The sequence below is a fragment of the Erythranthe guttata genome, chromosome 13 (genome assembly GCF_056151865.1).
Source record: "Erythranthe guttata isolate IM_541 chromosome 13, IM_541, whole genome shotgun sequence".
Classification (NCBI taxonomy): domain Eukaryota; kingdom Viridiplantae; phylum Streptophyta; class Magnoliopsida; order Lamiales; family Phrymaceae; genus Erythranthe; species Erythranthe guttata.
This window is the reverse complement of record NC_142545.1, coordinates 14,041,012-14,065,341: the sequence shown is the minus strand read 5'-3', so window position 1 is coordinate 14,065,341 and position 24,330 is coordinate 14,041,012. Positions and strand designations below refer to the sequence as shown.

The window sequence follows — 24,330 nt, the reverse complement described above, 5'->3', positions numbered from 1 at the left end:
GAAGAAACATCAGACATTAAAAGATGAGTTTACTGTGTGTCGAGTACTCCTGCGTTATATTGAATTAATAAGATACCGTAGAAGAAAGTTGCAAACTTGCAAACTTAAGCTCGACTTAATTGCTCATGTGTGGGCAACAGTCGGGACGTAGCCAGAATATGTAATAATTATAATTAAGTGTTTAAATATGAATTGAAGTGTTTGAATATACTACTCATAAAAAAAAAAAAAAAGTGTTTGAATATAATTTTGTTAAATAAATTAAATTAAGCTTTAATTTAATTTATCAAAATTGTATTTGTGCAATTTGTCCAATCCTTTTATGTTCATAGGTAAATTTAAAATTCAAAGTTAACTGTATTAAATATTTAACTTAAATAATATGCGAGTTGTTATTATTTATTGTCACTAAAAAAATACTCTTATTGAATCACATACAAAATTTAAAAAATAAAATTTTCCATTTTTAATTTAGTTTTTTTGTAGTAACGGTAATTAAGAAAAAAGTTGCTTCTTCATTCTACTTGTTCCATTTGGGGCTTCCAGTTGACCTAAATTGGGTTGTAAAACCCTTCAATTTCAGACCTAATTGAACTTCTCTAAAGGAGAGAGAGAGAATCGATTTTTTGTTTTTTTCTTTTCGAAAGTCCTTCCGCGTTTGAATGCGTTTGATATCCTTAATTTTACATTTTGATATGGCGATAACAGAACAGAACAACAAAATTCGCCGGAAGCATTCGCACGGTGAGCAAAATGCTGTCTCGATTGATCGACTCAGCGAGTTGCCGGACTCAGTCCTCTGTCACATTCTCTCTTTTCTCTCAACTCACGACTCCGTGGCAACCACCATTCTGAGTAGAAGATGGAGTAATCTCTGGGCTTACGTCCCCAATTTATATTTCGACTCGGAAGATGAAAAAATCATCAACAGGGTTATGCTGCTGCGCAAAGTGCAAACAGTTCATACTTTTCATCTCGACTGTGAAATCTACCGCAGCGCCTATCAACTGGAGACGTGGATTGCCTTTGCCATAATTCGCGGCGTCCGAAAACTCGATCTTTGTCTTCAACTGGATGAAGATGTCTTTCCTTCTTTACCTAAATGCCTCTTCACCTGCAAAACCCTAGTTGATTTGAGGCTCAATTCCTGCGGTGTAATACCCCTAATTGGTGCCGTGTGTTTGCCTCGCCTAAAGATTCTTCGTTTAATCTGCGTTCAATTTGAGGCCGATGAGTCCCTCCCACACCTGATTTCTGGCTGTCCAGTGCTTGAGGACTTGGAAATCAAATTGGAATTCGATATGGTTTACTGTAATGCATCTTCACCTACGTTAAAAAGCTCGTGCTCGAATTTATGAACGAGGGTTGTGTTGGTATTTGTGACAGGTTGGAGATCAATGCCCCCACGCTCGAATATCTCTGGATAAATCATTGCTGTTGTGAGCATATCAAATGTGGGGTGCTGGCCTCCTTAATTGAATCAGAAATAAATTTTAATTCTCGACATCTGCTGGCATTTGTTGGTAGGCTATGCAACGTCAAGTGGCTAACATTAGATTTTTCATATTGTACTGAGGTATGCTTTTGATCTTTCAAATCGACTCGTTTTCCATTTGTTTAGTAGTGTCAATCTTATACTGTCTGTGCAAATTTCGTCGCAGATTATTATCGATTCAGTAATCTCTGCTTGGACTATAAGTTTTCATAGTTTAACTGAACTCGTTTTGACTGCTGATTGCCGTTTTCTCTCAAAGTTCCTCGAGATTGCTGATAATCTTGAAATCCTTACATTCGAATTCAGTGAGGTTTGTTGATGCAATATACAAGTTTTTAGCTTTCTTTCTATTATACGTTCTTTACTTTCTTACATAAGTTTACGCAAGAGCCTTTTTTTTGCTTTCGTTGTTGTTGAAATCAGCCTTGCATTTATAGCTGGGCGGAACCACCACAACAAGTGCCCACATGCCTATTATCAAATCTGAGAATTATAAAGCTTCTCGATATTGAAGGCAAAGATTACGAGTTTGAATATATAAGATATCTTTTGTGGAATGCGAAAGTCTTGGAGAGGATGGAAATATCATATACACAATGCCTTGGTTCCAATGAAGAGATTAATATGCTAAAGAAGATCTCTCTTTTTCAACGAGGATCCACTGCATGTGAAGTTGCATTTGTATAGTCCATATCGAAAAAGCACGATTGCTTCAGAATTGCTTTATGCACTCACGCCTTGTAAACTTTTCGATCAATAGCTCCGTTTTTATAGTTTGTGATAAATAAAAAATTGTCTTGTAATTTCGGAGAGAGTGGAAAGGGTTTCGCCAGAAGATTGTCTACGAGGAGCTCGTAATTGACACATGGCTTCAATTTTTTATTTTTTTTTGAATTTAGCCAACAGGGTTATCTTTACAAGGTTCTTGATTGAGCTAGAATATCGGACGGCCAAGATAACATATGAGGTGATGTTGGCTTTCGGAACGGTTTTGTTCAATCTTGAATGCGGCTTGCTTTATATATATATTCACTTATTTCTCGATACAAAATAAATCAGCTCAAGAACAATTTTCTTACTATCTTTGATTCATTCGAGCGACTTGCAATTATATTCGTCGTCCTTGTTTAGCCCAAGTGCAACAACAAGTCTATTGAGGCTCGTATGGATCTACAAAGTGAATAGATGTTCAAAGTTTGGCTCCAACCCGAGTATTTTAATCTCTAATTTTATCTAAAAGGAAGTCAACGAATCAACCCAACGGCTGATTCCGTCCATAATTTCGTCGGAATTGGATTTTTATGAAAGGGTGTATTCGTCACTTTAAGATGAAAGTATTGTTTTACCTTTTCCACTCCAAATTGTAACTCATTGGATTTGTATGAAAGGGTGTTTTCGCCTCTTTAAGATGAAAGTATGATTTGACCTTTTCCACTCCAAATTGTTACTCAGAGCTACTTAACACGAAAACTTCAACTAGTTAACATTTACGCGTTTCGGACTCGTTTTATGTCCAACACTCGAGCACACCTGCCGGACAGCTTATGAGCTATTTTGCAATTACTAAAAAGTTGGAAACATGTTTGAATAGATTTTCAAATATTTTTGTTGCTTCTCTAATTGTTTACATGATTTAATTTAATGATCAATTGTAAATTGATAGTTGATAGTAAAATATATTTTACATGTTTTTGTATGAAAATATAAAAAAATAATTTATATATAAATAAAAATTTATATATGTTTATATAGCATATTTATTTATAAATATATCCATATATTTACACGTTTCTCTCATGCTGCCGTATCTTCATTTATTACTATTGCGCAATGAACTTTACATTTTAAAATATCAATAGTAAATTACACCCACACCCCTTAGGTATGCTAAAATAACTTTAAGGTCCATATAATATCAGTAATTACAAGTACCCCTAAAACATTGTTAGAAACTCTAACAGTATAATGCATTGGTCCATGTAATAATATCCAATGTTTCAGGGATGATTGTAATTACCGATACCATAGGGACCTTCAAGTTATTTTAGCATACCTTGGGGTGTAGGGGTAATTTACCCAAAAATCAATTTGGGGTGTATTTGTAAATATGTAAAATGCTTAAAATCAAACATTTCCTTCAAATTCCTTCTCCGGCCAGAGTAGTCGTTGTCTTCTTCTTCCTCCTCCCAACCTAGAAATCCCCCCTTTCCATTTCCCTACATGGAGGTAGCAAAACAGTACAGCAGAAGGCGGCGCCGGAATCCCTCAATTGACAGGCTTAGCGATTTGCCGGACTCGATTCTCTGCCACATTCTCTCTTTTCTCCTAACCAGGAACTCCGTCGCAACCAGTATTCTATCTAGAAGGTGGAGGTACCTCTGGTCTTTTGTCCCCAATTTAGATTTCGACCTTGAAGTTGAAAGTACCGCCATAGATAGGGTTTTACTGCTACATAAACTGCAAAAAATCGATACTTTTCGCATCACAGAAGGGTATGGCTACACCGACTGTCAAATTGAGACATGGATTAGGTTTGCAGTTGAGCGCAATGTGAAAAACCTTGATCTTCATTTTGGTTACGAAGGTTGGGTACCTCCTTCACCGAAATGCCTCCTCACCTGCAAAACCCTAGTTGATTTGAGGCTGACAAATTGCACTGTGTTCCCTGTCACTGGTGTCGTGTGTTTGCCTAGCCTCAAGATTCTTCATCTGCAGTTTTATCACGCATACGAGACCCTTCCGCACCTTCTTTCTGGGTGTCCGGTGCTCGAAAACTTGCTACTCCAATTATATTTTAATTATTGTTCTTGTAGAATATCTTCACCGACAATCAAAAGCCTCCGGATCAATTTTCATTACGATGAATGTGACAACGAAGACGAGGGGGAAGACATTTACGACAGGCTGGAGATAGATACCCCTGCCCTTGTTTATCTCGAGTTAATTGATAGCTCAAACCAGCATATCAAATGCGGGCCACTGACCTCCTTACTTGGAGCAGATATCAATTTTCACAATTATATCGACAGGGGTTTTCTTCATTCTCGAGCTTTGGTGGAATTTATCGATAGGCTACATAACATCCAATTCCTGAAATTAGATTTGTCACATTATTCAGAAGAGGTGTGTGTTATAGATCCCTTTTCAGCTCATTGTATATTTGTTCAGGAATGGTAATCTTACATTTTGAGTGTGCATCTCTTTTCCAGATTGCTCACGCAGCATTCCCTGCACAGACAACAGCTTTTCGTAACTTAATCGAACTTGAGTTGACTGCCGATTGCCTCCTTCTTTGGAAGTTCCTTGAAAATGCGGATAATCTTGAAATCCTTATCTTCTCTGAGGTTTGTTGATGCAATATAAGCGTAATTTGGCTTCCCTCGTTCATCTCTTCTTTTCAATCTTACGTAATAAGTGATTAGCCTATTTTTTGTGTATATGTTGTCGTTATAACCAGTGTTGTGAAGAATTACAAGGCAGGGCAAAACCACCACTACCTGCGCCCAGATGCATATTATCTCGTCTCAGAATGATAAAGATTGTTAAGATCAAGGGTAAAAGGCACGAGTTTGGATATATAAAATATCTTTTGAGAAATGCTAAGGTATTGAAGAGGATGAAAATAACATATTCCGAACACCTCGATTCCCAGAAAATGATTAATATGCTAAAGAAGATCTCACTTTTTCGACGAGGATCCAGAGCATGTAAAGTTGCCTTTGTTGGTGATCGTTAAGGGACTGATGCATAATTACACATTGCAAAATCCCTTTATCCGTTAAGGTCATAATGTTTTATCCAGAAGATTTCTTTGAGGAGCTCCGATACCAGTGCTTGTTTTGTTCAAATGCAGCCACTTTAGACTAACTTATAGTTTCCAACGTGATCTATTTATGGGTTGGTTTTAACGAAAGAGGATTTAATTTATCGAACGAGTCTTGAAGTTAATTACATTTCCTCCAATACTACCTCAATTTTTTTGTAGCAGGAAGTGTGCAAAGATTGTTGTGGGGCTTCGATATTGGAGGCTTTGTACACTATTACCAATCTGTCTCGAGTTTGCTTGATTTACATTCGTTTTCGTTCTTCTTTTTAGTACAGATTAAATAAGTTCAAAAACCTTTTTATGACCATTTGTTGATTCATTAGAGCTGACCTGCAAAAGTCCTCCATTTTTATAAACTTGTTACTATTAATTGCCAAAATAAAAGGGGAAAGGTGAAGTTGAATCGCAACAAACACAGATATATAACGCTCCATTTATATTTAGGGTCGAAATTCTACATATACTCTACATAAATTATGGCTCCAAAATCGAAAAACCCAGACATCAAAAAATATCTGTCGATGCATTCGGTAAAACCAACTGTACCAACCCACCCATAAATAATTAGTTAATTACCAACAAGAAAAGCTTGGCTGCTTTCTTCTACTTCATCCATGGTGACTGGTAAGAGCTTTTCCAGTTGAACTATTCGGTCGTAAAACCCCTCGAGTTTCAGACCTAATTGAATTTCTCTGAAAGAGAAGAGAGAAAATCAATTTATTTTTTCGGTGATGATTTCTAATCCAGATGCCCCTTTTCTTTTCCTTTTTTTTTCCATTTTGTTATGGCGATATCGGAACAGCACCGCAAAAGGCGGCGGAAGCATTCGTACGGGGAAGATAAATATGGTGTCGATTGATAGACTCAGCGAGTTGCCGGACTCAGTCCTCTGTCACATTCTCTCTTTTCTCTCGACTCGGGAATCCGTGGCAACCGCCGTTCTAAGTAGAAGATGGAGGTATTTTTGGTCTTATGTCCCCAATTTATATTTTCCCCGCCAAAATCAGGATATCATAAATAGGGTAATGTTGCTACATAAATTGCAAACCATCAATAGTTTTAGCATTCACAAGAACGAATGGGACCGATATCAACTCGACTCGTTGGCTGCCTTTGTCGTCGGGCGCAGTGTGCAAAAACTCGATCTTTGATTTCATTGTCAAGATGCTTTGCTACATGTACTTTGCCCGTTTTTGCATTTTGCCACCTTAACAAAAAATATTTGCACGGCACGCCCAAAACCATCATTTTGACTCACTTAACCACCTCGGGCGAATTTTTAGTCGAATCTTCACAAATTATGGCGTTGCGCGACGCCCAAGACTAACTAGATGGGTTTTTTTGTCTTTTTATCTGAAGATATCATATCGGGCGAAATTGAAAGTTTCAAGGACTCAATTGAACTTAATTTGAAACTTGCCCGAATTCGAAATTGATTAAAATAAGGGTAAATTACAACCACCCCTGAGCCCGAGGTATGGTCAAATTACGAAAAATACCCCTCATGTTTGGATAATTACATCTTGCCCCTCAACTACGAATCTTCTTACACCTCCACCCTTATGGTCTCAAATGCAACATAATCATATAGATTATGTGGAATGTTCTCTAGTTTGTACTCGTTTTGTGCGAAAATAAAATACAGTTTATGATGCACCACAATCTGATATATACAAGCCAAAAAACACACCTTATGATCATCTTGCTTCAATATCTGGAGTTCGAATGGGATAAAACGGGTACAAAATTGAGAATATTCCATATAGTCTGAAAGATTGCACTAAATTTAAGATTGCACTAAATTTGAAACCGCAAGAATGATCGTGTAATAAGATTTATAGCTAAGGGAGTTGATTATAATTACCCAAATAGGAGGGGAGTTTTCATAATTTGATCATACCTCAGGGGTGGTTGTAATTTACCCTTAAAATAAAGCTTTGGGTTGTCTTCTCCCACAGGAGTTTCTCCCCCATTAATTTTCACATTCATAGTTATGAAGCTCAATCTCACAACCGGTATTATTCCTTCTCTCAATGTCTCTGCCGGTAGGACCGGAATCCGTTGCATATCAAATTTTCAGTTTAGAACGGTTGGGTCGGTTTAGGGAACGGATGAACACCCTACAACACCTTAATAAGAAAACAAAAGTGTAAATTAAATTAAGGTCCATGTGGTATTGATAATTACAAAGACCCCACATCTTAACAAGCGGTGACATAAATTTTGATGGAGGGGTGCATGTGGGGTTATTTCAAATATTACAGGTGTTGTTGTCAAATAACAAAAGTTTCGGGGCATTGAATTTTTTCTGGGGACTTACAAAAAAACACAAACCTATCTCCTCCTTTGCATCACCTCCGGGCAGCCACCACGATAACCAAACATTTTCACAAAATTCTGAATACATTCATCAGCCGGTTTATTGTTCTTCTTCGAACCACAAATCACAATTCCCCAATTTTTTTAAAAGGCGATGACTGAACAGCGCAGCGGAAGGCGTCTCAAGAGTTCGCAAATTGATGATAGGCTGAGCGATTTGCCGGACTCAGTGCTGAGTCACATCCTCTCTTTTCTCTCAACTCAGGAATCCGTGGCAACCACCATTCTCGGTAGAAGATGGAGGTATCTATGGTCTTACGTCCCCAATTTAGATTTCGATTGCGTAAATCAAGAGATCATCTACCGTGTTTTGTTGCAGCATAAATTGCGCAGCCTGACTGCATTTCGCCTCCATTACGCCACTCGCTGCAGCGCCTATCAACTCGAGACATGGATCACCTTCGCCGCTGCGCGCAACGTTCGAAAACTCGATCTTTGTCTCAAAGATCACGTGTCTTCGCGTCGAATTGCTCTGCCTCGATGCCTCTTCACCTGCGAAACCCTAGTTGATTTGAGTCTCGATTCCTGCGGTGTCGTCCCCTCAAGTGGTGCAGTGCGTTTGCCTCGACTCAAAAAGCTTGATCTATGGTATCTCGACTATGAAACCCACGAGTCCCTCCCCCGCCTGATTTCTGGATGTCCGGTACTCGAGGAGTTGTCGATCATATTTTACGGGGATATTGTTTATTGTAATGTTTCTTCGCCTACGATAAAAAAGTTCTTGCTCAAATTTACATCCGAATATTGCGGTGGACCCGACAGGCTGGAGATAAATACCCCCGCACTTGAATATATCGAGATAAATGATTATTTCTTGAATATCAAAATCAAATGTGGGGTGCTAACCTCCTTATTTGAAGCAAATATCACACTTCAAAATGACGGTCAACTTTGTTTTCAATCCCTTCGGAAATGTTTGGATAGTCTTTGCAATGTAAAGTACCTAACGTTAGATTTATCAAGATGTGTAGAGGTAGTATGCTTTCGATCTTTCATCGCCTCATTAAATTCCTCCATTTCCTTACTAGTTGCAAGCTTACAGTGTGCATGAATTTGTTTACAGATTATTGATTCCGTACCCTCACCTTGGACTACAAGTTTTCGTAACTTAACCCAACTTGAATTGATTGCTGATTGCTGTTTTCTCCCAAAGTTCCTCGAAATTGCTGATAATCTTGAAATCCTTATTTTCACCGAGCAGGTTTGTCGATGCAATATACAGTTAAAGCTTTATAAATTAGTACATTCGGCACCAGCCAAATTTTATTAATTTATCGAAGTATTAATTTAACGAAATATCTTTTAACACGTTGCCTTCGAGTCGGGACAGGGAAAACATATTATTTAAACGAGGTTATTAATTTATCTAGGTTCTACTGTAAATGTTTTTTTTTTCCTTTTCTTTTTGGTTTTCTTTATTGTCTTGAATAATATTTGAGAAGCTCTTGGTTTGCTAGTGTTGTTACGATCAGCGTTATGATGAAGAAGAAATAGAAGGGTGGAAGGAAACACCGCAACGAAAAGTGCCGAGATGCCTATCATCACATCTTAGAATCATAAAGCTCCTCGACATCAAAGGTAACAAGCACGACTTTGAATTTATAAGATATCTTTTGAGGAATGCCCAAGTCTTGGAGATGATGGAAATAGCATATGCCGAAGCCCTTACCCTCGAAGAAAAGGTTAATATTCTCGAGAAAATCTCACGGTTTCAAAGAGGATCCAACAAATGTGAAGTTGCCTTTGTTGATGTAAAAGTCACTTGATTCCTAAACCACTGTTAGTTTCATAATTGCTTTATGAACCCACCCCATGTATGCTTTCGTCTTTATTTTCGCTGTTTGTTATTATTGTGTGATGACAAAACAGTCCTTGTTATTGCCAAAAGAATGGTGACAAGGTTTTGTCCTGAAGATTGTCAATGAGAAGCTCCCAGATTATCACATGTCTTCATGTCAAATTAAACACACAGACATTGACTTTAAAGCCTGCGTGTATAACGAGTTGTTATTGTTTACAGTCGAAATTCTACATAAACTACGGCTGGGAAACTTACAGTTTTCATCCCTCAAGTTTGTACCGATTTCACATTTGGTCCCCCATGTTTACAAATAAAACACATGTGGTCCCTCATGTTTCAATAATTCAACACTTTTAGTCATTTCTGTCGAAGTCGTTAATAATAACAAAATCAATCGTGTGCCCAACACTGCCTTAACTGACGGACTAACAGTAAAATGACAGAAAGGAACAAAAGTGTTCAATTATTGAAACAGGAGGGACCAAATATGTTTTTTTGTGAACATGGGGAACCAAATGTGAAATCGGTGTAAACTTGAGGGATGAAAACTGTAATTTTCCCAACAGTGGCTCCAAAAAAATTGTTAAAATCAAACACACAGACATTGACCTTAAATATTGCTTGGGTATATATATACAAGGACTTTGTAGTCATAGGCCATCTCTTCCGACTTCTTCGACCCTACACCCGGTGATAAACACCGGGTAGGTCTTCTGCTGCCACATGTCTTTTTTAGTATTTTATAATATATTTCTCCGTTAGGGTTTAACCTTAAGGGTTTTAGAAAAAAGGACACGTGACAGCAGAAGACCCGCCCGATGTTTATCACTGGGTGCAGTGGCGTATCTAGTGTGGTCCAAGGGTGTGCTACTGCACACCCTTGATTTTAAAAAAAAATTATTTCCTATATATTTATCATTATATAACTGCAAATGTAAAACTTTGTCAATGCATGCTGTAGCTTAACTGGTTAAGTGCTCTATAGAATTCGTCCGAGGTACAGGGTTCGAAACCTGAGAGTCTCAACCTCTCATATTATTGTTTCTTTTTTATTCCTAATTTTCAATTACATACAATATTTCAATTGTTTTAAAAAATGTTGAATATGTGGGTATTTTTTAATATTAAAAAAAAAAATCTCCTAATATAACATATATTTTGCTATTTGTAACTTTAACTTATTTACCATTTCTTTAATATTAAATATAATATAAATTATTCCAAAATTCAATATTTCAATTGTTTTAAAAAATGTTGAATATGTAGGTATTTTTTAATATTTAAAAAAAATCTCCTAATATAACATATATTTTGCTACTTGTAACTTTAATTTACTTACCATTTCTTTAATATTAAATATAATATAAATTATTCCAAAATTCTAAATATTGAATATATATATATATATATATATATATATATATATATATATATATATATATATATATATATATATATATATGTGTGTGTGTATTATTTCAATTTTTTTCTATATTTACAACTATGTGGGTTTTTTTTTTCTTTTTGAAAATTCAAAATCTGCTAATGAAACGTACATTTTGTCACTTGCAACTATAATATGTTTACCACTCGTTTAATATTTTCACCAATTTTATGTCTAAATATTTCCTAAATTTGCCCAAAAATGGTAAAATAATCCCTTTAAATTTAAAAATTTTAAAGATTTTTTATTATTTAATGTGTATAGTATTCAAAAAAAAATAAAAAATCGGGGGCGCAGCCCCCGAACCCCCGTAAACTATTAGCCAATCATTATATTTTTTACTATATTTAATTTCGAACACCCTTGACAAAAATCCTGGATTCGCCACTGACTGGGTGTAGGGTCGAATGAGCCATCTCTTCCCGTAGTTGAGCTTGCTCTTTCATCGTCCGCGTCTAGAATAATATCCAACGGCCAATATAACATACGAGACACGATTCACAACATGCATGAGTATACCATTCCACTATGTGTGGAACGTTAAATGCATTCACTTATCCCTTTTGTCTCTCATGCTCTCAGGTATAGTTCTTGCCTATAAACAGGAAAGACGAAGAAATGAGAGGAGCCGTATTGAATGATGCAAACTTCACAGCAAACTCAGATAATCTACAGTTGAAATTATCGCATATGGATTATGATATGTAGTCTCGTATAATCTACAGTCAAATAGATTAGAGATTTGCCGTTTCGGGCTCTACACCTTGAAATATAAGGTTATGTTCGGGAATTACCGGCTTACTAGAAATTTTATTAAAAACAACTAAAATATTAATTAAAAACCCTACAACACCTTAGTAAAAAAAACATAAAGTAAATTACAATCAACTCCTGAAATATGCAAAAATAACTTTAATGTCAATATGGTATTGATAACTACAAACACTCCATAAAAGTAACAAAATGTTAGAAATCCTAAAGTCATGGGTGGTTGTAATTACGAATACCACATAGACTTTAAAGTTATTATATCATACCTTATGGGGTAAGGTGGTGTTTGCAAAAGTTTTTTGAAAGTGATTATGAGTTTTTTTTTTGCTCATAATCTGTTTTCAGGTGTTTGCAAAACCAACTTTTGATTCTCTTAAAATAATCTGATTTAAGCTATTTTTTTACAAAACACTCATAACCCTCCTTTTCTATTTAAGTTCATTTTCCGAAATATTTGCAAACATTCCCAACTTTTAGAAATAAGCAATTGAAACTGAACAATCACTAACTTTTGTTTTTAAATAATCATTTGCAAATACCACCTAAATGTAACATTTTGACTCTATTAAAAAATCTATCAAATTATTTTTAAACTTATTTTAGTCGTTGGCACCATAGGGGTAATTGTAATGAATAAACAAAAAAGAAAATAAAAGTCCAATTTTAACTTCAAATTATTACAGCATACCCGATTTAGGGTTTTTAATTTTCGAATTTTAAGCTTCGTCCTTTTACTGATTTTGGGTTTCCAGATTTAGGGATTCTAATCTTTCCAAATATAAATAGAAACTGGACCCTATTTTTCTTCATTCGTTATAATTACCCCTAGGGCACCAACGACAATTAAATAATGGTCAAAAAATTAGAATTTTTTATTTATTTAATAATGTTCAAAATATTACATAACCCATTAGGGTATGATATAATAACTTTTGAAGGCTTCATGGTATTCGTAATTACAATCACCCCTAACGTTAGAGCAACTTTAATGGATGCACTAAATGAGGTATTAAACTAAAAAACTACCACTTTCATACTTCAAAACTAAAAAATCCTCCTCCAATAGAGGCTAAAAATGAGAATCATTTTGATACTCAACCAACCCGAGGTGCAAAAATACTCCCTGAAAAATGAGGTATCAAAAATATAACCACCCAATTAACCTATCACTATTTGACACGTGTCACTTTAAAATATAATTATTCATATACTTCAAATTTGATAATCTATTTGATACTTGTGGTTGGAGTGAATTTTTTTTCAAGAGTATCAAAGTATTATATAAAGCATCAAATGAATATTTGATGCTCCATTTTGATATCTTCCCATTGGAGTTGCTCTTAGGGTTTCTTACATTCCTTTAGTTTTAGGTGTGATTGTAATCATCAATACTATATAGTAACCTTAAAATTATTATAGCAAACCTCAGGGGCTGTTTGTAATTTATCAAAGAAACAAATAGATTTTGTGGGGGGGGGGGGGGGGGGGAAGGAGAAAAAGAAAAACCCTCGATTGTTCTTGTGCCCTAGCGCTCCAGACTTTGTGGAAAAGCCCATCGCCTTCGTCGCATAGCGTCCGAGCAGATAAAAATCCTTTTCTTTTTTCTCCATTTTGTCATGGCGACAACAGAACAGCGCGGCGGCAGAAAGCGCCGGAAGCGGGAAAAAATCGACCGGATTAGCGATTTACCGGACTCAGTGATCTGTCACATTCTCTCTTTCCTCCCGACCAAATCCTCGGTAAGAACCAGCATTCTAGGTCAAAGATGGAGGTTTCTCTGGGCTTACGTCCCCATTTTATATTTCCACCGCGAAAAGAAAGAATTCATCAATGGAGTTATCTCGCTGCATAAAATGCACACCATTTCTACTTTCCGCCTCCTTCTAAGGAAGAAACACTACGACAAGCATCAACACATCGCATGGGTTACCGCCGCCGTAAATCGCAACGTCCGAAATCTCTATCTGGTTTCCTTATCCAATTACTACATGCCGTTGCCTCAACATCTCTTCACCTGCAAAACCCTAGTTGAGTTGGTCCTCAATAGCTGCCACGTCACCCTCCCGAGTTGCCCCGTGTATTTGCCTCGCCTCGAGAAACTTCATCTAATCTCCGTTCGATTCGAGGCTGATAATGAGTCGTCGTCTCTCCCCCACCTGCTTTCTGGTTGTCCGGTGCTTGAGGAGTTGGAAATCGAATGTTCGTTGAACTTTTTTACTCTTAGTGTATCTTCACCCACGCTGAAAAGGCTCAGGATCGCTCTTGAGGTTGGTGGTGGTGATGATGATGATGTAACTAAATTGCTCGAGTTAAATACCCCGTCGCTTACGCACCTCCAATTGGGTAATTGTTTCTTCCGGAATATCAAATCGGGGGCGATGACCTCTTTAATTGAATCAGATATCAGTCTTTGTAGTTACGAGGGGGACGAAGAAGAAATTTTTGTTTATTCTCGATTGCGCCTGGAATTTATCGATCGACTCTGCAATGTCAAGTCATTGGAATTAGATTTATCTCAATTTACAGGGAGGGTATGTCATACATTCGAGTGTGTGTGTGTGTGTGTGTGCGCGCCCGTTCAATTTTTCATTGACTCAATTGTCCATTTCTTATTATCTTTACAGATTGTTGATTCGGTACTCTCTGCTTGGAGTTGGACTATGAGTTTTCATAACTTAACCAAACTCGACCTAACCGCTGATTGTCGTTTTCTACCAAAGTTTCTCGAAAGTGCTGATAATCTCGAAATTCTTATTTTCACCGAGGTTTGTTGATGCATATGTACAAATTTGTGTATTTCTTTTTTTTTTGTGTTAGTTTACGTCGTTATTTGCTTATGTTGTTGTTATTATCAGTTTTATGAAGAATCGAAAAGCTGGACGGAACCTCCACAAATGCCGAAATGCCTGTTATCGCATCTTAGAATTATAAAGATTGCTCGCATCAGAGGTAAAAAGCACGAATTCGAATATATAAGATACCTATTGACGAACGCTCTAGCGCTGGAGAGGATGGAAGTAGCATATTTGCGGTTACTTGATTCCGAGGGAAGTTCTAATATCCTCGACGAAATCTCACGGTTACGACGAGGTTCTAATGCTTGTGAAGTTGCCTTTGTTCATTCTCGATATTAGTCATCTCTTGAGAATTGCTCTCAAATTTGCCCCTGTGTTTGAACTGAAAGCGACTATCTTTACTTTCTAATATGATTTATTCTTTCATAACTGTATTGCCCAATCAATCCACAATGTGGCTTGCTTTATCTTTAATATTTAGACCTCGTTTGGTTGGGGAGATTAGCCATGATTAATAGAATAATAGTATTTTGTTTGATGTTTGGTATTCTCAATAATTTATCGGTCGACCCGCAAATATTATGTTATCGTGGCTTATCTGGCCTCTTAAGCATGTCTTTTTATTGGATCATCAAGGTCCAATAATATAATTAAATTTCATTAGAATATTTGATCTTATCTTGGTTAATCTTATCTTAGCAACCAAACAAGACCTTAGTATATAATTAATTAACAGTTAGTTTACTACTCCATTTGTTCAAATTAACTGTCACTTTGGGGAGGTTTTCTTGTTTCATATTATGTGTCACTTTATAATTCCAATGATGCATTAATTATTGTTTTCTCAATTATACATTTATTAGTTATTACTCTTAATTAGTTGTGATATAATTAATTACATGGGTATTGTAGTCATATTTTATGTCTTTTCCTAAAATCTACACATATTTATTAATTTTCTTAATATGTGCGCAACAACCTAAAACGTCAATTAATTTGAAACCGATGGAGCAACTTTGACTGGCTTATATTTGGTAGGGGCAACTAAAACAAATCCCAATTTTTTCTCACTTCAGTACCTCCAAGTTTAAAATCATTTTTTTATAGAAGTTTTTACAACTTTTTTTAGTTTAAAACCATAAATAAATAAAAAATGTTAGCAAAGTACAAAAACACCCTTCATCAACCAAAATACAATTTATACAAACAATTTTTTCATTCCTCACTTCAATACCAAGGAAAAAAAGAAAAACAAATCCTCTTTTCTTCTCCCCAAACTCAAATCCCTTAAACCCTATCTTCTTCATCTTTTTAAATCCTCCAAAACATCTCCAAATTCAAAAAATCAAAACCTCACAAAACTTATAAAATGGAGTTATAAGACAATAATATGGTAGTATATATGGAAAGAGAGAACCCATTAAGGTATGTATCCATGTTTTTTTTGAGCTTTCAAGTCGATTTTGAAGTTTTTTTTTAAACCCGCCGGCAATTTTCGACACATTCAGGTCGATTTTTTGGTCAATTTTCGACACCAACGTGTCGAAAAAAGAAAAAACCCAATTTCGACACATACCTGTCGAAATTTCTCCCAATTTCGACATGTGTCGAAATTTGTTTTTTTTTTTTTTTTTTTCTAAATATATTTTTCGACACGTTGGTGTCGAAAATTGACCAAAAAGTCGACATGTATGTGTCGAAAATTGCCGGCGGGTTTTCAAAAAAAAAAAACTTCAAAATCGACTTCGAAGCTCAAAAAAGACATCGATACTTACCTTAATGTGCTCTCCTTCCATATACTACCATATTATTGTCTTATAACTCCATTTTATAAGTTTTGTGAGGTTTTAATTTCTTTAGTTTTGAGATTTTTTAGAAGGGTTTGTTGTGAGGAAGAAGGAAGAGGTTGAGAGATTTGTGAAGAAGAAGATGGGTTTGAGGGATTTTGTGTATTTGTATTGAAGAAAGAAAAATGAGATTTCTAATATTTGTATGGTATTTATTTTCATTAAGGGTATTTATGTCAATACTTATTTATTATTCAATTTTTATTTTTTTGGTATTGAAGTGAGAAAAATTTAGGATTTATTATAGTCATTCCCTATTTGGTATTCTACTGCATTACTGTTTGGTGTTGTCTTTCTAAGGGGTTTTTGAAGGGTCCAAAATGTCAAATAATGTTTTTTGGGCTTGCTATTTCGACTCTACAAAATTTGTCAATTCGGAATTATTTCAGTTTTAATCCCTGTACTTATCACCTAAAATGATTTTAGTCCTCAAACTTTAATTTCACAAATTTAGTCCTCAATTTTACCACATTTTGACACTTTCAGTTTGGCCGTTAACTTTTTCAGTAACTTGGACGGAAATGTCATGTGCAAGACATCCAAGTGGCAGTCAAAAATCTAGTTGGAACACACCGAATTCATTTGTCATCTCTACTTTCGTTTTGGGTTACTATATTATGTGATAAAGAATTGTTTTCTTCAAGAAAGGTGAGAAGGTTTTAGATTGTGGAATCTTCTTTTTTATCGAACGACGACCGCCTTATAGTATCCAATGTGCTCGATCTAGTTCTTTGTCCTCGGTTTTTCTTTTCAAAAAGACGATAAACATCTATCAGACGATAAAAGATGACTTTATTGCATTCAGTACTCATGTGTTATAAACTTATATCAAATTGTTAAAAATTCCCATGTTGATTATATTAAAAAGTAAAAAAAAAAAAAAAACTCTAGATATATACTTTAAGTTTGCTAAAAGAGAATGAATTACATAAGAGCTTATATGATGACGATTAACTATTCTTTCAGTGGTTGACTTGTTTCAAAAAATACGATCGGCAGAAGCAAGTCGCAAACTTCAGATTGATTTAATCGCTCCTGTGTGGGCAAAATGAGGTCAAAATATTTAGTAATTATATCTAAGTGTATAAATATGAATTGAAGTGTGTTGAATATAATCTTGCTAAATCATATCAAATTTAAAATAAATTAAATTAAAATTAAAAAAAAAAATCGATATGTGCAATTTGTCTAATCCTTTTACATTCATACACAAAGTTAAATTCCAATAATAAGCTACATTAAATATTTAATTAAAATACCGTATTATTTGTTTTTATTTTTTATCAATCAAATATCGGTAAATTACAACCACCCTGAATGTATGGTCAAATTACGAAAAAAAAACTTAATGTTTGGATAATTACATCCAACCATTATTATGAATGTTCTTACATTTCCACCCTTATGGTGTCAAATTCAACATAATCATCTAGATTATGTGGAATGTTCTCTAGTTTGTACTCATTTTGTGCAAAAATACATTTTTTGATGCACCACAATCTGATATATACAAGCCAAAAAACACATCTTATGATCATCTAGCTTCAAAATGTGGAGCTCGGATGAGAATAAATAGGTCCAAAATTGAGAATATTCCATATAATCTAGAAGATTCTATTAAATTTGAAACCACAAAGGTGGACGTGTAAGAAAATGTATAGTTGAGAGATGGTTGTAATTACCCAAACATGAAGGGGTTTTTTGTAATTTACCCATAAAATATACTCTTTAGTCTCTGTTGCACTTGTTCCGCCGTTACGCATTGGTTCCAGTTGAACTAAGGAGGTGCAAAACCCTCGAGTTTCAGACCTAATTTATGGCGATAACGGAACAACACAGCAGACGGCGGCGCGGGAAGCCAAATCCGCGTTCCATTGATAGACTCAGCGATTTGCCGGACTCAGTCCTGACTCACATCCTCTCTTTTCTCCCGACCAATTTGTCCGTGAGAACGAGCATTCTAGGTCAAAGATGGCGGTATCTCTGGGCTTACGTCCCCAATTTAGATTTCCACGACGAGAATGAAGAAATCATAAACAGGGTAATGTTGCTACGCAGAGTGCAAACAATTAATACTTTCCGCCTCCATTCCTATCTCGACTGTAGCGCCTATCAACTGGAGACATGGTTCGCCTTTGCCATTATGCGCGGTGTGCAAAAACTCGATCTTTCTCTTGCATACGAAGAAGATACTGTATCTGGTTTACCTGGATGCATCTTCACCTGCGAAACCCTAGTTGATTTGAGTCTCGATTATTGTGGTGGGATACCCGCAAGTGGCGCCGTGTGTTTGCCTCGCCTCAAGATTCTTCGTCTTATCTCCGTTCAATACGAAGCCGATGAGTCCCTCCCGCACCTGCTTTCCGGCTGTCCGGTGCTTGAGGATTTGGAAATCAGATTCGAATCGGATATGGTTACCTGTAATGTATCTTCGCCTACCGTGAAAAGGCTTGTGCTCGATTTTTTATACGAGGGCTGCTGTGGTAGATCTGACAGGCTGGAGATCGATAACACCCCTGCACTCGAATATCTCGAGATAAATAATTGTTCCTCGGAGCATATAAAATGTGGGGTGCTGAACTCCTTAATTAAAGCAGAAATCGGTTTCTATAACGACCAGAAGAAACAAGACTATTATCTTTATTCTCGAACCGTGCTGGAATTTTTCGATAGGCTTCGCAACGCCGAGTGCCTAAAGTTGGATTTATCATATGGTCCAGATGTATGTGCTTATGCTCTTTCATCGCGTATTGTCCATTTCTTTAGTAATGGCAAATCTTATATTGTATGTGCATTATTTTTTTTTTCAGATTATTGATTCAGTACTCTCTGCTTGGACTACAAATTTTTGTAACCTAACGAAACTCGAATTGGATGCCGATTGTCGCTTTCTCCCAAAGTTCCTCGAAAATGCTGATAATCTTGAAACCCTTATTTTCACTGAGGTTTGTTGATGTAAATATACAAGTTTTTAGCTTTCTTTATTGTCTTCTTACACAAGTGAGAACTTTTCTTTTTCCATTTTTTTTTTGTTATTAAAATCAGCATTGGGAGGAAATAGAAGGCTGGATGGAACCACGGCAACAAGTGCCAACGTGCCTATTATCGAATCTTAGAATTATAAATATTGAAAATCTTCAAGGTCAAAAGCACGAGTTCGAAGCTATAAGATATTTTTTGAGGAATTCTAAAGTCTTGGAGCGGATGAAAATATCATATTCCCGCGGACTCTTTAGTTCGAATAAAGAGATTAATATGCTAAAGAAGATCTCAACTTTTGAACGAGGATCCACAGCATGTCAAGTTGCATTTGTTCGGTGTTGTTAGGGGTCTACATAACTATATTTTGTATCGTACAAGCAGTATTAATTGCTCCAGAATTGCATTATGCACTCGGGCCTTGTAAACTTTTCGACAAGTTTCTGTTGTGGCCAAAATTCATCTTTACTTTCTGTCTTCATTACTATTTCACTAATATGTGTTATTACTTCCAGTTTTTTCGCTGGCAAAAGTCTCTTCGTCATTCTTTTGCATTATAGTCTTTTTTGCTGTTATGTGATTGCCTTTGTAACCAAAGGAATAGATGAAAGGTCAAAACCAATCGCAACTAGGGCTGGAGAAAAATGTCAATTACCATATAACATGGTATACCTACCAAGAAATACCGATAAATTACCGAAAGAACGGTTACCATTGTTTACAGTACGGTACTAGTACCGTACCGTACCATTACAATATGTACCGTACCGCAATTTATATTTTATAATTCGATGAAAATATTTATTTCGATATTATTTTTTGTAATTATATTTTTTACTTGGAAGCTTATGAATTGCAACAATTATTTTTACCTTAAGTTAGTGGTAGTGTATCTGTTTTTTCGGACCAAATTGAATTTTATAATTGGACATATATATTATGTTAAATTGTCTTTTATGTTCCCTATTGTCAACTAATTTTATTATATTTGATGTATGAATATCGTTTTTTTTTACATACATATACGTGTATGTATAGTATTAGTAAAGTATTTATTGTATGTACTAATTGTTGAGTATAATCAAGTACCTAAGATATACCTAGTTGTTCCATTAAAACACATTTATTTGGGTTTACATTCTTGTTTCATTGAAGCAAGTTATGTTAATTATTCATGATTATACACTCAGCTTTCTTAGAAAATTAGATACAAAAGTAACTAGAACTATTTCCAATTGAGATTTACATACTTATTAACTCATTTGTTCTTTAATCTTTGACACATCACCAAGTACCGTAGAGTACCACGTACCGTACCGAAAATAACGGTATACCAAACATTGATATACCGAACTTTTTAGTACGGTAACAGTATGAAATATTTCAATACCACAATGTACGGTAAGTACACAATATTGAGCCAAATGTTTGGCAACCGTACCGAATCCACCCCTAATCGCAACAAACACATAGACAAAGACCTTAAAGCTTGCACATAATACACCGTTACCGTTAGTGTTTAAGGTTGAATTTCTACGTAATAATCGAAACATAAACTACGGCTCCAAAATCGGAGCACATGTGAGGAGAAACATCTTTCAGACAGTAAAAGATACAAATACATAAAGAAAAGTATAAGCGAACATTCTCGATCTAAACAACATCTGGTTCCAGCCTTCTCTGAATAGCAGCCGCAGCCTATCAAATTACAATAAAACCAGCCTTTTAGCGAACATGGTATATATATAAAGAACTTCGCAGTCGAAAATTACAAGAATGTCCTCACCTCAAAGTTACCGAGCTTATATTGATAAGCCATCTCTTCTCGGAGTTGAGCTTGCTCTTTCATCGCTTGAGCCTATAAAAACCAACGGCCAAGATAACATATGAGGTGATGTATATTACCAATAAACCCTTGAAAAAACAAGATTTAATGTGCATCAAAAGAGTATACCATTCCACTCTGCATCGATCGCTTCAATGCTTCCACCTCTTGTTCCTTTTGTCTTTCACGCTCTCTCTGCAATTCTTGCCTGTAAAAAAACAGAGAAAACAGAGGAGTGATATTGACGACTCACTATCTTTAACAAAAGTTAGGAATGATGCAAATTTGGCAGCAAAAAATGCAGATAATATTTGCGGGTCGACCCGGTAAGTTGTTGGGATACCAAACATCAAACAAAGTCCCATTATTTAGTTAATCATGGCTAATCTCCCCAACCAAACGAGGCCTAAGTTTTTTGAAACTTCTTGCACCACTAAAAGAAATCATGGTAGTTTCTCAATGCATAAACCAATAAAATAATGACTGAAGAAAAAAGATATGGAACTCAAAGGAACTGAACAACTCACCTTCGGATTTCTTCATCGTTAAAAACGGTACGTTCCGACTCCACTATTTTAGCATAACCCTTTTTCATTTCCTTTTCCAGTTTATTTTGGTGATAAGCATCAAGGTTATAATATCTGCAACCATAAAAAAGATAGAATTATGCATTCCAAAGTGTTATCGTCTAATGATTCCAACTTATGCAAATTAAATAAAAATAACCAAATATTTCTTCATAAACTAAAAAATAGCTCAAATGTACATATAATGAACTAATAGTCTGATCAATAATATATTAAAAAATAATTAGCTCTAAAAGATTATTAGAGTGATTTAATTACTTGTTCGGTTTCAAATTATAATTGGCTAAAAATAATGAATCTTTGGATATCTGGAAGTTACTAATAGTTTAAAGGGATTAAGAGATTCGATTTTTTTTCAAGAACAATTCATTTACTCTTACTAAAAGTCATTTTTCATCTTAAAGTAAATAGAAAGAAAGAATGACGAGAAAACCTGAGATCGAAATTATTAACTGAAAAATCAGCTATTATAAATAAGATGAAAGAGGACTAACTTTTTAGATGGGAAGGTAGCCGTGTTATGATCTTCCATGAAACTGCATTATATGAGCATTAGGTATAGTTAATATAAATCACATCTGCGTTTCTGCATAAAAATTAAATAGATTTATCATATAATTAATTACTCTTTGAAAAGCTGCTTCTCTTCCCAATTAGGCAGACTTTCCAGGTTCACCTGCTCAAAAGCAAAATGCAAATTGTTCAGTCGGAGAGAAAATAAACTTCGTCATAAATAAATATTATAAAGAGAAAGATTAATAAGGTCATTAGATTCATCTAAATGTAACACCTTTTTCACTTCTCCTAACCATGCAGTAAACTCAGGACGTTTATTCCTGCAAAAAAACCAAAGTAATCAAACAAAAGCATTGGGTCCATCGCACATATTATTACATAAACAAAAGCATGGGGTCAACTTTAAAATTTAGAAGATAAACTCTTGACTTACGTGTTGAATGTTTCAATAAGTACACAAATGCGATTAGTGCGGTATCCTTGGCCTATTGGAGATAAAAGGTTTCGTACGTGCATATACACATATATAAATGTTTGTGTGTGTGTGTGTGTGTGCCAGAACACCTAAAATAGATTGGGGTTTGCAGTAAAGGTTTTTCTTTACCTAAACCTTTATCAAAACCTAACCTTTCATCGATCACAATACAGAAATCCTCATAGCTTATATACGAATAAATTAGACTGTCAACATCAAACCGCAGGGTGATACGATAAAGAAATATGCTCAGACGACAGTGAAGAACACTATGATAAACCCGAAAGAAAGAGCAGTTAAGAGATATAGCATAAGCAAGAGATGACCTTCGACATATAATTTTAAATTCTTTTAAGTTATTTTACGAATAATACAGCAAGTGTCAACTACTATAAGCCAATGCAAATAAAATCTCGGGAACTACATCTTCATCTCCAAACTCTACACTCTCCGGAAACCGGACTCTGTACATTAAAACATGAATCCTAAAAAATTAGTGAAGAATCATCCCCTTTATTAGAATTTGACACTTACGCGTATCGAATTGAAATCAGATAATACATCATAATCCCCTCATGTAACACTCTAATCAAATAACCTAATATCAATAGACAAGGCTTAAATTCAATTGCAAAGCAGAAGAATCTCAATTAACTTCAATTGAATTGAGTAAAATGGGTGAATGCAGAAGCAAAACATACCACAAATCAGTGTCTCTGATAATACCATACTTCCCCCATGAACCAGTGACGGCGCCTTTCTTCCCTTTCTCTTTCTCCTTCTTCTTCTTTCTCCTTCTCTTATCCTCTTCTTCTTTCCTTTTCTTCTTTTTATGTTTCTCTCTCTCTTTCTCTCTCCTCCGCTTTTCCTTCTTCTCCTCCCTCCTCTTCCTCTCTTTCCTCCGCCGCCTCCTCTCCTCCTCCGAATCGGAGCACTCCGAATTTCTAGAATCAGAATCCGAATCCGAGGATTCGGATTCTGCGTCGTGCTCAGACGACGATGAATTGGAGTCGCTTTCTCTAGAGCGTCTTCTCTTGGAATTGGAGGTTCGGGATTTACTCTTCTTGTCCTTGGTTCGCTTTCTGCTGCCGTGGGATTTTCTGGTTTCTACATCGGAGTCGGAGTCGGAATCCGGGTCGGGTTCCGAATCGGAATGTTTTGATTTACGGTGGGTGATGTCTTTGGTTGGGTCGGGTCGGGTATCGTCTTCCGGGTATTTGTTTCTCGCCATTTTCCGATTTGAGTGGGAAGGGGGGACGGAATTATGCGGCTCTTTATACTGAACCCACCAAATCACAGGTTAAAATCGCATTCATCCAATTATCACTTTTGCCAGTTTGCAAAAGTAAGTTAATTTTATAAATACCTCCTATTATGGAATTTCCGATTTCTACCGACTCCCAATTTGATCTGGGGTGAAAAATGAAATGGAAATCCTGATTTCTACCTATTCCAATTAACAAAAATAAAATGATTTTGGAAACATGCTTTGTATTTCAAATATCAAAAACTTCAATATATATTTGATATGTTTAATTAAGTCAACCTAATGAGCCTACAATTTCTTTATCTACTGGGTCACGAACTTAA

At 35.7% G+C, this 24,330-nt stretch overlaps 6 protein-coding genes and 1 non-coding gene across 8 annotated transcripts; 6 read left to right on the top strand and 1 right to left on the bottom strand.

Annotated features, from left to right (window-relative positions):
- Positions 1 to 695: 695 nt before the first annotated feature.
- LOC105968330 (putative FBD-associated F-box protein At5g56440) lies at positions 696 to 2,182 on the top strand. Its single transcript, XM_088812458.1, has 5 exons — positions 696 to 1,304; positions 1,387 to 1,439; positions 1,528 to 1,576; positions 1,662 to 1,805; positions 1,919 to 2,182. The coding sequence occupies exons 1-5, from the start codon at positions 696 to 698 to the stop codon at positions 2,180 to 2,182; spliced, it is 1,119 nt and encodes a 372-aa protein (XP_088668584.1).
- A 1,426-nt stretch (positions 2,183 to 3,608) lies between these two features.
- LOC105968629 (F-box/LRR-repeat protein At4g14103) lies at positions 3,609 to 5,424 on the top strand. Its single transcript, XM_012993263.2, has 3 exons — positions 3,609 to 4,618; positions 4,705 to 4,839; positions 4,953 to 5,424. Exons 1-3 carry the CDS (start codon positions 3,716 to 3,718, stop codon positions 5,229 to 5,231), a joined length of 1,317 nt encoding a protein of 438 aa, XP_012848717.2. The 5' UTR covers positions 3,609 to 3,715; the 3' UTR covers positions 5,232 to 5,424.
- Positions 5,425 to 7,691: 2,267 nt separating this feature from the next.
- On the top strand, positions 7,692 to 9,645 carry LOC105968341 (F-box/LRR-repeat protein At3g26922). 2 transcript variants are annotated; one of them, XM_088812223.1, is made up of 3 exons: positions 7,692 to 8,673; positions 8,764 to 8,901; positions 9,173 to 9,645. In XM_088812223.1, the coding sequence occupies exons 1-3, from the start codon at positions 7,795 to 7,797 to the stop codon at positions 9,464 to 9,466; spliced, it is 1,311 nt and encodes a 436-aa protein (XP_088668349.1). In that variant the 5' UTR covers positions 7,692 to 7,794; the 3' UTR covers positions 9,467 to 9,645. The 2 variants fall into 2 exon arrangements, with proteins under 2 accessions (XP_088668349.1, XP_088668348.1); XM_088812222.1 differs by having other exon boundaries at positions 7,694 to 8,673; positions 9,158 to 9,645.
- A 3,687-nt stretch (positions 9,646 to 13,332) lies between these two features.
- Positions 13,333 to 14,850, top strand: LOC105968352 (F-box/LRR-repeat protein At4g14103). Its single transcript, XM_012992984.2, has 3 exons — positions 13,333 to 14,247; positions 14,341 to 14,481; positions 14,572 to 14,850. The coding sequence occupies exons 1-3, from the start codon at positions 13,333 to 13,335 to the stop codon at positions 14,848 to 14,850; spliced, it is 1,335 nt and encodes a 444-aa protein (XP_012848438.2).
- A 3,324-nt stretch (positions 14,851 to 18,174) lies between these two features.
- LOC148765973 (putative FBD-associated F-box protein At5g56440) lies at positions 18,175 to 19,104 on the top strand (the record flags this gene model as incomplete). Its single annotated transcript, XM_088812457.1, has 1 exon — positions 18,175 to 19,104. A coding segment is annotated over exon 1 (930 nt), but the record flags the coding sequence as incomplete, so codon positions are not given.
- Positions 19,105 to 19,168: 64 nt separating this feature from the next.
- Positions 19,169 to 19,869, top strand: LOC105968640 (uncharacterized). Its single transcript, XR_016029206.1, has 2 exons — positions 19,169 to 19,303; positions 19,404 to 19,869. It is a non-coding gene; the product is annotated as an uncharacterized LOC105968640 (transcript).
- A 921-nt stretch (positions 19,870 to 20,790) lies between these two features.
- On the bottom strand, positions 20,791 to 24,103 carry LOC105967600 (nucleic acid-binding protein). The gene is made up of 8 exons (XM_012992209.2): positions 23,442 to 24,103; positions 22,540 to 22,585; positions 22,376 to 22,425; positions 22,244 to 22,285; positions 21,690 to 21,803; positions 21,292 to 21,370; positions 21,124 to 21,195; positions 20,791 to 21,035 (listed from the first exon to the last, which is right to left on the bottom strand). Exons 1-8 carry the CDS (start codon positions 23,969 to 23,971, stop codon positions 20,991 to 20,993), a joined length of 978 nt encoding a protein of 325 aa, XP_012847663.2. The 5' UTR covers positions 23,972 to 24,103; the 3' UTR covers positions 20,791 to 20,990.
- Positions 24,104 to 24,330: the final 227 nt, after the last annotated feature.